General features: G+C 33.5%; 1 protein-coding gene across 1 annotated transcript in view; it reads left to right on the plus strand.

Moving 5' to 3' along the window:
- Positions 1-14,656, plus strand: part of LOC118181428 (cell adhesion molecule Dscam1-like) — a 666,362-nt gene that overhangs the window by 362,815 nt on the left and 288,891 nt on the right. The window contains exon 6 of the mRNA XM_085823330.1: positions 10,212-10,481. Within this exon, the coding sequence (XP_085679456.1) occupies positions 10,212-10,481 (270 nt within the window). The remainder of the gene's footprint in view (positions 1-10,211; positions 10,482-14,656) is intronic.

Here is a 14,656-nt window from a genome sequence, read left to right on the forward strand (position 1 = left end):
GAGGATCCAGGGAGTTGTTGCCTCTGGATAGTGGAGGACGCGGAATATCTGCCTGTTTACCTCTGTTAAACACCAGGCATCCCCATCCTCCGTCACGGTCACCTGTTATGACCATAAGACGAGCTTATTTGGTTAGGTGGGTCGTGCTCCGCCTAATTCTGGTACATCGTCTCCTCGATCGTTGGATTAATGCCTTTGGATTTCTGATTGCCGGTTCTGTTTGACATCGCAGCGGTATACTTGCAGTCCTTCTTCTTACCACAATAAAATATGCTGCGAAGTCAGCTCTACAGACCTACGTTCAAAGTATAAAAATATGAGTGAAATGTGAATTCACACGACGTTAGAAACTGATTTTTTTCATTTGAAGAGTACATTGAAAACTTGGTAGCGTGAAATACCGTATAATGATGCAACTATTTAAAAAGCTTCACTTCGTAAAAGGAACTCGAACTTTCTTGCATCATGATGTATGCTGTCCGCTGTCATCTATAGTGAAATTATCAATTAACACTTTTGCTGACAATAAAAAAATATAAATGCATCATGTATGTAGAATTTGACTTGATTCACAGCATGAGATCACGAAGTAATATTTAAATGGTTTATTTAATAGAAAGAAATAAAAGTAAATAAAAAAAGTATATAAAGATGAAGTTAACGGTATGCAGGATTAACATAATGATGTAAAGGCATAACATCGAAAGCACAATTAAAGTTCATAAACTCTTGAAGACGTGTGAGCCGTCTGCTCACGTCTAACCTCCACTCTCGACCAGGTTTCAGCGCTGTCTGGGATGATTCTTACTGCGCTGGGTGATGCTATACTGATGACGTCACAACGGGCAATTCTCATTCAGCATTGGACGGTATGATTTCCCACAGCTTCGGCCAGCCTGAAGAGGCATCGTCCTCGATGTCTGTTGAATGGACATCACTATCATGTACCTGCAAAGATAATAAAAAAACAAAAAGAGTATCAGGTCCTTAGGTTTTGAGCTGTTACAAACATCAAATCAATTTGACCATGGCTTCATATGGTCAGCCGCAGTAGATGTCAAATTTAGTCCTTCATGGCATCCTACTTTCTCGACTTCATATCTATCATTTGATCGAACAGCTATGATTTTATACGGTCCATGAAACTTAGGTCGTAGTTTCAAACCAGTCCCATATTGAGTTCTCTGAATGGCTACCAAGTCACCAATCTTGTATAGTTTCGGTTTCTTACGTTTCTTGTTGAATTGTTTTCGATTCTCTTCTTGTATCTTCAAAATGTTGTTTTTAGCATCTTCTCTCATCTTATCGCGTTCTTGCATCAATTGCTTTAAATATTCTTCATTCAATATTTCACTAATTCTCAAATCTTCTTTATTCTTCATTTTCGTGCCTATGAGAAGCTCAAACGGTGAATATTTCGTACTTCTCGTAGTTGTACTGTTGATTATTCTCTGAACATCTGAAACATATTTAAACCATTTCGTTGAATCTTCATGTGATAATTTTGACAAAACAGGAATCAAAATTCTATGAATTCGCTCAATTTGTCCGTTACCTCTTGGAATACCGGTAGTAATTTTGACATGTTCTATTCCTTCTTCAGTACAATAAGCTGAAAATTCTTTCGATGTAAAGGCACTACCTCGATCTGAAATGATTCTGGCTGGATTTCCAAATACAGTCTGTTGTTGCTTCAATTTTGAAATAACTTCTTGTGTAGTTGGTGATTTCACTGGATAGAACCAAGTAAATTTCGTAAAAGCGTCGACAACAGTTAGAATGTGTTGGTATCTCTTGTTCGTCGATGGAAGAGGTCCAATAAAGTCGATATGATACGTACTCAAAGGAACGTTTTCTTTCGGTAAAGGATGAAGAAATCCTTCTGCTTTTCCTTGCTTCTTGTTGTACAGTATACATTCTATACAGTTAGCAATTACTTTTTCAACTTTACATTTCAGTCTGGGAATATAGAATTCTTGCTCTACAGCATTCACAGTTTTATCTACAGCAAAGTGACCTTTTTTATGTACCTTCTGTATGATTTCGTTCTGTAGGGATTCTGGCACTACTAGAACATCTTTACCATTTTCAAATTTGTACAAAATATCATTTCTCACGAAGAATCCATTTTCTTCTCCCTTCTCAACTAAATTCTTGATTAATTTCACATGTTCATCTTCATTCTGTTGTTGAGCTAACCGAATCTTCTCAGTTACATCGGATGTGTATGATGTTAAAATTAGAGCATTTCTACTTAAAGCATCAGCATGTTTCATTTGGCTTCCTGAACGATGTACAATTTCGTAATCGAATTCTTCAATGAACATTGCCCATCTTGCAATTTTAGGAGTTAAATCTTTCTTATCTAAAGTTTTCTGAAAAGCGCTACAATCAGTTACAATTTTGAATTTAGTCCCTAACAAATAGTTTCGAAATTTCTTCAGAGCTTCTATTACTGCAAGGGCTTCTAATTCGTAACTACAGAGTTTCTCTTGCTGCGGTGAAGTCTTCTTACTCATATACTGGATTGGGTGATAATTACCATCATCAGACAATTGGAGTAATACCGCACCAAAGCCTTGACTACTAGCATCAGTATGAAGTTCTAATGGATATCCTTGCCTAAATATGTGTAGAACAGGTGCCTGAGAGAGAATTTCTTTTAATCTGCAAAAAGCTTCCTGTTGTTCGGAATCGAACTTAAAACCAATACCTTTTCTAAGTAAGTCACTAAGAGGTTTAGCTATTTTAGCATACTGAGGAATGAATTTACGAAAATATCCCGTTAGTCCTAAAAAGCTTTGTAGTTGTTTACAGTTACGCGGTTGTGGAAAGTTTCGAACAGCAACAGTTTTGGAAGGTGATGGTCGAATAGTTCCGTTTTCAATTACATGTCCCAAAAATTCAATTTTACGTTTTAAGAATTGGCACTTTTTGAAATTTATTTGTAATCCATACTCCGAAGCAGTTTTGAATACTCTTTCTAATTTGTCTAAACATTCAACTTCATCATTAGCCGGTATGACTATATCATCCATATAAATAATTAGTACACCCTCATTTAGCAAGTCACGAAATACTGAATAAATATACCTTTGAAAAACATTTGGACTAATACATAAACCAAAAGGAGCTTTAAGAAATTCGTAGATACCATTATCTGCTACAAATGCGGTATATTTGGTGCAATTTTCGTCTATGTCTACATGGAAAAAGCCATTTTTCAAATCTAGTGTCGTGAAGACTTTTGACTGTTCTAAGCGATCAAGTACTTCCGGAATTAAAGGCAGTCGAAATTTGTCTTTAATAATCTTCTTATTTAATTTCCGATAATCTATACATAAACATTTCGAATTATGACGCTTGTTACATAACACAATAGGCGCCGAATAATTAGAATTGCTAGGCTTTATTATGCCCTCTTTCAACCATTCCTTAATTTGATCGTCAACAATTTTTTGTTCCGCGAAAGACATGTATCTTCTATTTTGACAGACAGGAATATCATCGCATAAATTTATTTGCATCTTGAAGTCAGATTGTCTATTTTTCCGAGGCTGGTATGAATTAATTAAATTACACAGTCTTTCTTTATGTTCTACATTCGAAATATGCGATAAATCAATCTCGTTGACAGAAATAGCATTCACCAGATGTGAAAGGTAATTAAACGTCGCGCTACTTCCGCTTTCGGGACTTTTGTTTACATTAACAGAGACGCCAGACGATCGCGAAGGATCATAAGCATTCTTCAATGAGACAGCAATATTCAAATTTCCCATAACGCAACGAACGTTAGAATTTCGAGATGACTCAGCAGTTATCAAGTTTACATTACTTTTATTCCGATGAGAAATTATTTGAAGGCCATTCTCGGTATAAGAGAAGTTAAACTGACTCAATACATCCAAACCTAATACAATTTGATTACATAATGACTTAACAACATAAATTTTCGTACGAAGTAAAAAACTATCAATTGAAATATCAGACATGAAAAAGCCGATGGGGTACGTTTGCTTTGATTCAATTCCGTTTAATGTGATATCGCTACAATTTAAATTAGGAGAACCAATCTGCTTGTGTAACTCTACGCTGCATATCGTTACATCTGAACCAGTGTCAACTAGACTATCAACTAAATAATTATTTATTTCTACAGTCTTCATAATTCTATCCTTGTCACAAATTCGTTGTAATAAAGCTGCTTGATGTGTCTCGGGGGTCTGCTCTGGACAGTTTGTTGAATAATGCCCGAACTTCTTACATTTTATACATTTTACACCCTTTGATTTGTTTACACAATGCTTAGAATAATGCCCAAATTCCTGGCAATTAAAACATTTGACCTTATTAACGTTAGATTGATTTCGGTTTGATGACGAAAGCTTACTTCTATCTTTAACTTGAGTGTCTACTTTCGGTTTCGGATTTTTAAACTTATCATTGTCCGATCTCATTTTATCATAAATTTTAAGCCTTTGTTTAAATTCAGATATTGTTTCGCAACCATATAATATCGTTTTCCTAACCACAGAATCGGGAATACCATCAATAACATATTTAATTAATGAAGCATCTTCAATGTTACCTCGCGAACACATTTCTTTCATTTTCAAAAAATACTCATCTAAAGATTCATTAGGCATTAATTTACGTTTACATAACATTTCATGCAACTCAGCAGAATTAAAAGCTTTACCATATTCAGATTTCAAAAGCTTTTTTAACTTACACCAGTCATTAACTTTAGGTTCACTCTGAATAAATAGTTTCGCTTTACCTTTTAATGATCTTTTAGCAAAAACTAATTTATGCAAATCACTCAATTTCAAAGAGTTTATAACATCTTCAAATTCATCAATCCATTTATCAACATTTTCATATGCATTACCAGAAAAAGGATTAACAATACTTTCAATATCAGAAAAACTAAGATGAGGTTTAAAATGATCTTGAATTGGAAGCTGCATACTGTTATTTACTTGAGACTCGTTAAAACCAGGATTGTCTCTTTGATTATCATCAAGCATTACTTCAGAAATTTTATTAATAGTTTCATCTTCAATATCACTATTTTCTTCATGCAAAATATTTTCAAATAATACAGATAAATCACATAGGTAAGAGACAATTCGGGTTACGACTTCCGTTTTTGAACCTTCTGAATTTATGCACAGTACATTGCAAATTTTAATTAACTCATTCAAAGTAAAACTATTCTGCACTGCATCTATTTTCTTATTAAATTCTTCAGAATCTGGTTTAAATATAAAGCCAGAAAATTCACGTAATCTTTTCCGGTTATTTCGATCTCCATCAGTATTAAAAATAAGCTTATGCAAACTTTTGATTTCAGAACTTTTACTGTTCTTTAAAGCTGCTTCCAATTCTGGAATTTCTACTAACTTCATATTGGAAAGAAAGTTTTGTACTCACCCGACAGATGATCGACGTCAATTGGGTAATCCACACTTTATACGAGTAATCCAATAAATCGAATAACTTTCACTCAGTAGTTCAAAGGACAGTTCTACTACTCGAACATTTTGGAATTCGAGGCCGCACGGTTGGTCGCCATATTTTTTTGTAGAATTTGACTTGATTCACAGCATGAGATCACGAAGTAATATTTAAATGGTTTATTTAATAGAAAGAAATAAAAGTAAATAAAAAAAGTATATAAAGATGAAGTTAACGGTATGCAGGATTAACATAATGATGTAAAGGCATAACATCGAAAGCACAATTAAAGTTCATAAACTCTTGAAGACGTGTGAGCCGTCTGCTCACGTCTGCCCTCCACTCTCGACCAGGTTTCAGCGCTGTCTGGGATGATTCTTACTGCGCTGGGTGATGCTATACTGATGACGTCATAACGGGCAATTCTCATTCAGCATTGGACGGTATGATTTCCCACATGTATACATTTCAGATACAAAAGGTAAGAAATTTTAAATTAATGTAATACACGCTATTAAGGTTGTACAGTATGCTGCGAAATTAATAATTTGATTAAGAAATAGTAATTAAATGAAACTAAATGGTAAAAGGTGGGCTACCCTCTGACAAGAAAAGCACATATCAAAATCAAAACAAAAATATAAACATTTCGAATTCAAACAAAAGCAGTTCAATAAAATCAATCAAACGAATATAAAATATAAAAAAAATGTTGAAAATGCCTTGGTGTTTTCAAGGAGTGACCTAGGAATTTTCAACAGAGTTATATTTCTGAATTATATTTAAGTGATTGTTAATTATGTTAATATTTAGGTGATTGTTAATATACATTTAAAACATTTTTAATGCCGATTAACGTAATTTAGTTACAATTAAGATAATTAAATTGATTTGAAAGATCAACAAAGTAATTTTTAAAGTTCAAAATGCTTTAATTTCATTAATCACCAAGATATGACCTGCTCCGGCGTGACTCGGAAATAAAATATATATATATATATAGCTTTTAAAAGGATAAAAAAGGAATAAAAAGGTTATTCGAGTAAGAAACTATAGAGACCACTGAGTGAGTAAAAAACTATTCGATAAAATTATTAATTAAATTTTGGAGTAAGAAACCTGAATAACTATTGGGTAAATCGAAAGCAGTGTGCTAAAAATAATAAAAATGATGATAAACAGAATTACCATTGAAAGAAATCAGAGCATTAAATTAAGTGTAATATGCTAAACACGAATTTTATTATTTAAATTATTTTATTATTTAAATATTAAATTTTATTATTCAAATATTAAAACACGAATTTTCTAAATAAATATTAATTAAATTTCGAACCAAAGAAAATGCAGAAATGCTAATAAAAACTTTACAAATAGAAAGCAACTATTGTAAAACAAAAGCTAAAAATTTTGAAGTCAAATTTATGAGGAAACAAATATATTCACAATAAATTAATTAAAAATAAATTACGAAAGTATTTAATGCTTATATGCATAAATATATACTCGTATGCAAGCTGTTTCAAATTAAATGGTATAAAAAGAATAGCAAAGTACAAATTCTGAAATTGAATTATTAAGCCGAAACAAATTAATTCTGAAACTGCAATTATGCAAGTTTTATCTCATCCACGCGGAAGAAAGAGTACTGTGTTTTGGAATACGGCAACACATCATGGTTTACAGTTGTTCAAAGATATTTTCGCACAGAATTTGGTAAAGAACCACCGTTTTGTCAGAAAATCAAACTGTAGGTGAAGCAGTTTCAAGACATGAGCTGCTTCTGTCACAGACCCGCCCAGGATGGAAAGCGGCCAAATCCGAATTAGTTGAAAGAATTCGTGAAACGTTTTTACAAAGTCCCACAAAATCAACGAATCATGTGAGTTCTAAACTCAAAGTGCCTCATAGAACTGTGTGGCGTGTGTTATGGAAACGTTTTCAATTCAGACCATGCACCTTTCAGATAGTGCAGGCGTTAAAATCCTTCCGACAAACCGGTTCGTAAAGTTTTCTGTGAGAATATTTAAGATAAGCTGTATGTAAATGGTTTCGCGAACAGAACTGAGATTACGGATGAAGCCACCTTTCGCATATCTGACAAATAACCATATTTTAGGATTCTGAGAGCACGAATGTTCCATGTGGTGTAGTGGAACACGAATGTGGCAGGAGCTGAAATACCATATAAATATTTGCCGTGTCCCCAGAGGGGCGCACATAGAACATCCATAGAAACTTGGATAACTATAGTTTCACTGCTATCTGGAGAACCAATGGAAATGAAATTTCAGATATTGTTACTTGAAGGCATGCTCGAGATTGTGGGGATTTAACTCTTTTCGCAGAGGTAGAGTCCAAAATCTCTTTCAATGAAACATCTGAAACGATAAGTATTTTTTGGAATGGATTTCCTTTCCTCACGCCAAGTAGAATGCCAATAATAACCTACTTAAGTAAAGCGAAAACTTTTCTTTTGCCATCTTCATGCGCTTTGACTGTGTGCCATTTTCTCTTAGGACAGATTGCAACTTCGGGCATCAGTAGCTAAATATTGACGCTAAACAAAGGGGAAGAATGTGCAGTTAAATAACTCAACTACTTTTAGTCGTTTCAAAAGAATGATTGTCATATCATTTAATAACACCCAATAGCAATGACCCATGCATTAACGCGACGGGACCAGGTAGAAAATACTTTAGACGTTTGGCTGACCTGTGGATGTCTGAACGCTTTGGGCGCTTTTGGGGACTTCAATGTGAAAGAGTTAAAACAATAACGTTCTCACAGCTACATTTACGGAGAAAAAATGTCGAAATTTTCGAATGGTAACACCAACTATTTCCTTGCTCAGATTGATCAATCATTGAAAAACCACAAATGGCATTAGAAAAGCATTTGTGGTTTTTCAACGCATTGAAAAACCACAAATGGCATTAGAACAGTGCACTGATGAATGAAATTCCGGGCGTGAAATATTTGCAAAGAAGAACAGTTATACACTAAGAACTCTTCTACGATTATGGATTATTAAAGGACCATTGACAACACAAAGAGGAGGTGCACTAAAGCACTTTGCATAATTCACAGGTATGGACGTTTCATCTGAAAGGAAAAAGTATTATTGAAGCAGTACGAGTTTATCGGCGAAATCATAACTTAAGAGGAGGCTCATATACCATAAAAACTGTATGTGATTTGGAAAAAATAGTTTGAAGAAACTGGCTGCATATATGGTAAATCGCGATGCGGACAACTGCATTTCTAGTTACATTTGATGTGGGATACATAATACAATTTTTGCAGGTTCATTGCATTCCGCAAAAAGCTTTGCCTTCAATATAATCACCAAAAACCACAATCTTCAAGCTTCTGCGCTCTTTTCTGTGGATGTTTTCTTATCGATTCCAGCGCGTTTAGATGTTGTAATCTGGAGACGAGCAATAGCATCTTGATTACTCAAATTGTTTCCTCATCAGATATGATGAAAACAACAGGCAGCCGTTGCTGATATTATGGACAGATGAGGTGTATTCCTAGAACTGCGTTCACTGAGATGACAAAAATCCTCAGGATATAGCATCAGCGTCTTTATCCGAAGCTGGATAAAGACGAGTTGATCAATTTGCGCAGGAAAAAAGTGGGTGTTACCATTCAATTTCATTGCAACCGTAACCGTGAGTGCAGTATTGTTTTAAATCTCGAGTAAAAAATTTCAAATAAGAATGAATGAAATTTCACTTCGATTGGTTGAATAGATATATATATTTATGTGTGTAACAATATATTTCAGTTATTCACTTTGCTAAAAAAAATTTAGAATGTTTCTTTCAACTTAAGTGACTGTGTTGGTGCGGTATCATCAGCACATTCGTTCTCGGACATTACACCTTCGAAGAGGTCATATTTATATGTGAGTAAACGTGCTCTATCACAAATGCCTTGTATACAACAACGCTGCAAATCTGCAGCAGCGAAATATCGTTAGTGACATAGTATGGATGCAAGATGGTGCTTCTTCACACGCCTCCACATATGTTTAGCAAGTCCTGTAAAAACACGTTTGGAGATACCGTCACCTTTCGTAATTTTACATTTTGGTGGGCACCGCGATCACCCGATTTTACTCCGATGGCTTTCTGGCTATGGGGTTACATGAAATCACATCAAATACACGATATTTGTCAAAAGTGAAAGGTACATAAAACGTGATGTTATACAGATCCCTCCTGCGATGTTACGTTCATTATTCTTTTCAACAGTCTCTTGCATGCAATGCGTTATGATCTGCGAAGGTTGAAAATTTATAATTCCAATAAACGTTTTTGTCACTCTCTCCTCTCTTGTTTTACCATTGGTCTTCTTCGCAAATGTTTTTTATGGACAACTTTCGTGATATGTGCGTCGTTCCTGTGCCCTTTAAGGTTTTCGGACGAGTTGATCAATTTGCACAGGAAGAAAGCAGGTTTTACCATTCAATTTCATTGCAACCGTAACCGTGAGTGCAGTATTGTTTTAAATCTCGAGCACAAAATTTCAAATAAGAATGAATGAAATTTCACTTCGAAATGGTTGAGTGGATATATATATTTATGTTTGTAGCAATATATATTTCAGTTATTTATTTTGCTAAGAAAGTTTAAAATATTTCTTTCAACTTAAATTGCTTTCCTTGACACTGCATTCATATTTTATTATTTACAGATAATAGAGTTTCATTTAACAGTAATGTTTTTTAACTATTGCAGAAACTCTCCGAGCTACGGTCAGCCCTTCGCAGACCTTGGTAACTGTTGGAACATCGCTTTCACTTCGCTGCGAAGTAACAGGCTCTCCCATTTTATACCTTAAGTGGAAGAAAAATTTAAAAGCATTAATTTTGGATAACAGAATTCGACAGCAAAGCAATAATGTATTGGAAATAGCAAATATGAGATTAGGAGATGAAGGAATATATCAGTGTTTCATATATAATAGTGAAGAGTCAGCCCAAGGTAGTTCAACTGTCCTTATACAAGGTAAGAAACAATCTTGAAATCTTTTGAAAATTATAACATAAATAAATCAGAATAAGATTATATCCTGTTGTTGCAGAAGAGCGGTGAATATGTTAAAATTCAGTTCTTGAAATAAATATTAGGTTAGAAAACTATATAGAACATTTTAGCAGTTTTAATAGCAGATTTTTATCCTGCTTCGAAAGACAGATCTGTATGTTTCCATTACGCATATCTAAATAAAAAAGAAAACATTATAGTTGGAAAGAGGTATGATTGCAAGGACAACTATCTCTAGTAAAACAAATTTAATAATGGAATGAATTTAAAAACGGAATATATAAACGCATAATGTTAAACTAAAAATCGGACAAATGGACACCAATTTTGGCGTAAATTCTGATTTTTTTCCCTCCTTAGAAAGAGAAACTTACTTCTGATCGACTTCGAATTTGATATATGTTTATTCAGAATCTATGCCCAAATTAAGGCTGTTCATTCGTCTAAAGTTAATCCATCTAATAATTTTGGAACAACATTAGTTTCGCTCGAAATCCTCCAAAATACACTTCGAAATAAATAAATAAGACGAATAATTATTAATAGTATCTTAAATAAAAAAAATGTTAAAAATTGACTGTTATGAATTCGAAAAGTTTTGTACGTTCTTGTCTTCGAAAGAAACACGGTCCAGGTTATTATCATAACATAATGTGCCTCCCCATTTAATTATGTTCTGTGTCTAAAAAAAACTGAATAAACTTCTGTAAGTGAAAACATAAAAACTAGCTGTGAATGAGATACTTTTTGGCTTCAACTGCTTCACAGCAATAGTTTAAAAAATTCTCCTGAAAGAAAGAGAACTGAATTTTATTGCTTTAGAAATCGTTAGAGATTTTAATCAAAATGTACATCACACAAACATTACTTTTAACATAAAATTAAATTTTACATTAACGCGTTTCTCTTCCAATTGAGTGACTGACATTTTACTGTTATTTGTAATACTTTCCATTTTATCAACGAAAGTATTTTATTAAGGATGTCTTTAGAAATACATGTAGAGTCATTGGGTTATTTCGAAGCACCAGATGTGAATGATGTGCAATGCCCTCGCCGGGACTGGAACCTGAACACCTCGAATACGCGCCGAGTGGGCTACCATTACACTACGAAGACAAGCTGGAAGGAGGGAGAAAATAGCTTATATACTTTAAAGCTAATTTATGAATACACTGATGATGTTACTACTAATCTCAAGTTTAATCATCTGAAAGGTTCAAAATATACCGTGATTTGCAAAATAGACCAAATTTACAAGACCAATAAATAAAAAAGCAATATTAAATATCTTGATCTCTGAGTTATCATTAAAACCTAAATCCTTTTTGAGAGAACAAGATTTTAATCTAAAAATATTGATGCCTACAAATAAATAAAATATTTAGGACATTTCATTGTTTGGACTGCGTTTGGGTTTACTAAAACAAAATATAGACAGACTGTCTACGAGGCATATTATTTCTTAAGGCCAGTTTCTAATGATGAACAGTTTCTGAGTTTCTTGCTGTGCGCAGAAGAATTGAACAATTGCGTTAGAGTCTCTTTCGGTGAGAAGAAGGGAATCTGCATTGCATAATTTTCATTACCTGTATGCGTTTAATTGGTTTGAGGAAAAAAGCAGTGTAGTATCAAAGTAAGATCATATGAGGCTTAGCTGCATCAAAAATCAATTTTAATATTGATTAGGTTTAATAGAAAAGAATATTGGAAAAGATGGGACAAGAAAAGCGGAATAAGAAGTCGGGGTGTGCCGGCAGATGTACTGAAGGAGTTTTGATGCGATGAGAAAACAATAAAAGGAAAATAAAGAAAAGGGTAGAAGGAAACAAAAGGTCGCAGAATAGAGATATGAAGAGTGCAGAGATGGACCACAGTTTATTAATGAAAAAGAGAAAGGTGTGCCAACGATATATCGACTCCTGAGTGGATGATCAGCTGAATTAATTAATAAATAATGCGTGCTCGAGACGCTTCTAGACTGTTAACTAGCGTAAGATAATGATGATCATCTGAATTAAATGATTATTTAATATGTGTCCTAGACGAAAATCTAGGGTGTGACTGAAGAAGAGGACATGAACGTCAGTCTCAACAATGGAAATCTTAAGATTCTCAGCTTTCGACTGTAACAGTCCGAAGATGTCTTGTTGTTTGGAGCGACTTGCGTGATTCGGTCTTCTATAATTCCCATTTCTCTCAATCACACGTGTGTCCTTGCGATCTGATTGCTCCCTATACAATTATTTTATCATAAATTACGATGTGCGGTGAATTAGGAAACTTGACAGATACCATGGAATTATGATATCGAAAGAAGTTGTGATCTTAAAACCAAGAATTTTTAAACATAGCGCTGCTTAACTGTGGATAAGTTGTCCAAGTAAGTGATCCTCACAACCTTTAAAGTGCATACAATAAATTGCCTGTTAAACATTCCAACGATTTAAAAACTGTACTCGTAGAATGATTAGTGTAAGCAGCCTAATTATTTGAATAATTTTACTTGTTACCTAATATTTTCTAAGGTATTTTATATCATCAGATATTTGTGTAAGTTATGTTTGCGTAAAAATCTAAAGAAATATAAAAAGTGAATATTTGTAATGTATAGTTTATCTCGTGTTATCTGTTTGCCATAGTTGAGGATTTATAGAGATATGAATCACATATGCAATTAGGTTTATGAATATTTTTTGGATTTAGTATCCATTGTAATTTCAAATTTTTGTCAAGATAATGTTTAAAGACTGGGAACACTCTGAGCACATGCAGATGTGTATTTATTGGTATATATGTTTTCACAGAGAAAGAAAAAGGAGTACACAAAAAAAAAAAGCATATAATAATATGTAAGTTAGAACTATTATCATAAATCTCACTTATGGAAATAAATTTATACTGCTTTAAATGCCCTTTAATTAAAATGTAACGATATTAGAACTAAGGTTATAAAATGTAAAGAATAAAATATTATAAAAATTCTTTTTGAAGAAATGCATTCGTTACTTTAAATTCATTTTCTGTACAATAGAATAGAATGCGAACGGTAATGTTTCATTAAACTTTATGTAGAAGGAAGACAGCGCATCAGATAAATCTTCTGTCAGCAAGCATGTTGCTATACAAACCGCTCGTTACTCAAAGCTTACCTTCGTTCTTTTTCCTTCCACCAACGGTTTAGACTATGTTCCTTCAAACAAAAGAATTATTTTATCCAACTGGATACTACGTTAGCAAACACAGTAATTTAAAAACTAGTCGGATAAAAAGTACGGAAGCTTATGATAGAGATGAAGAATTTAGTGTACAGTTCAAATTCAGAAATAAAATAAACATTTGTTCTTGGGAGGGTACAAAAGTTCTTCTGGTCTTAAATTGAATTATGGGATTGTTTTTGTCTACTCACTTTCCCCGCACTGAAGTTAATAAATCGCTCAGGAACCTTTTTAGAGTTCAGAAAATAACCAGTGTATTTGTTTCAATTGTTGGTTGACAAAGAACTCAGTTTCAACAAAATGGATTGCATTTTTTATGTTTCCATTTCAGGAATCAATTAAGTCTTTCGAGTTTTACAAAAAACATGAACTTTTCTGATACATGAAGACTGCATAAAAAAAAAGTTATATCTTATCTTTCTCTCTACATATATATATAGCGAGAGAGAGATTAAAATTTTATTTTCAAAGAAAATTTTTAATAATAAAAGTTACCTCATTTACTTAATTCTTTGAATATATATGTATGTGTGTGTGCTGCTTAATAGGTATTTCGCCATGCTTTTCTTCCTCTCGCAATAGCATTAATAAGTGCAAATGTGTTGGGAATAGACACGATTCGAGTGCCAAGTGAATTGTGGCCACAAATCTATGTATATAATAAATGCCAATTTAAATAAAAATGGTGTTTTTCCATCTCGAACGCAAGGAAACTGCAGAATGAGCAGCTGCTCTGTCTGAAAGCTTTCAGCTTTTTCTGCTCATTTAGCGGCGTTTGAAACAATGTAATAGAATAATATTACAGAAGTAAAACGATTATCATTCAGATAATTAGCCCCATTTGTAACTGTTAGTAGCATTAATAATTAAAAGATTGTAAATAAAAATGAGAATTATACTACTTTGAGGTTGTCGCTG

This window comes from Stegodyphus dumicola, chromosome 9, assembly GCF_044657685.1.
Source record: "Stegodyphus dumicola isolate Sdum_Otavi_A_Nest chromosome 9, ASM4465768v1".
Classification (NCBI taxonomy): domain Eukaryota; kingdom Metazoa; phylum Arthropoda; class Arachnida; order Araneae; family Eresidae; genus Stegodyphus; species Stegodyphus dumicola.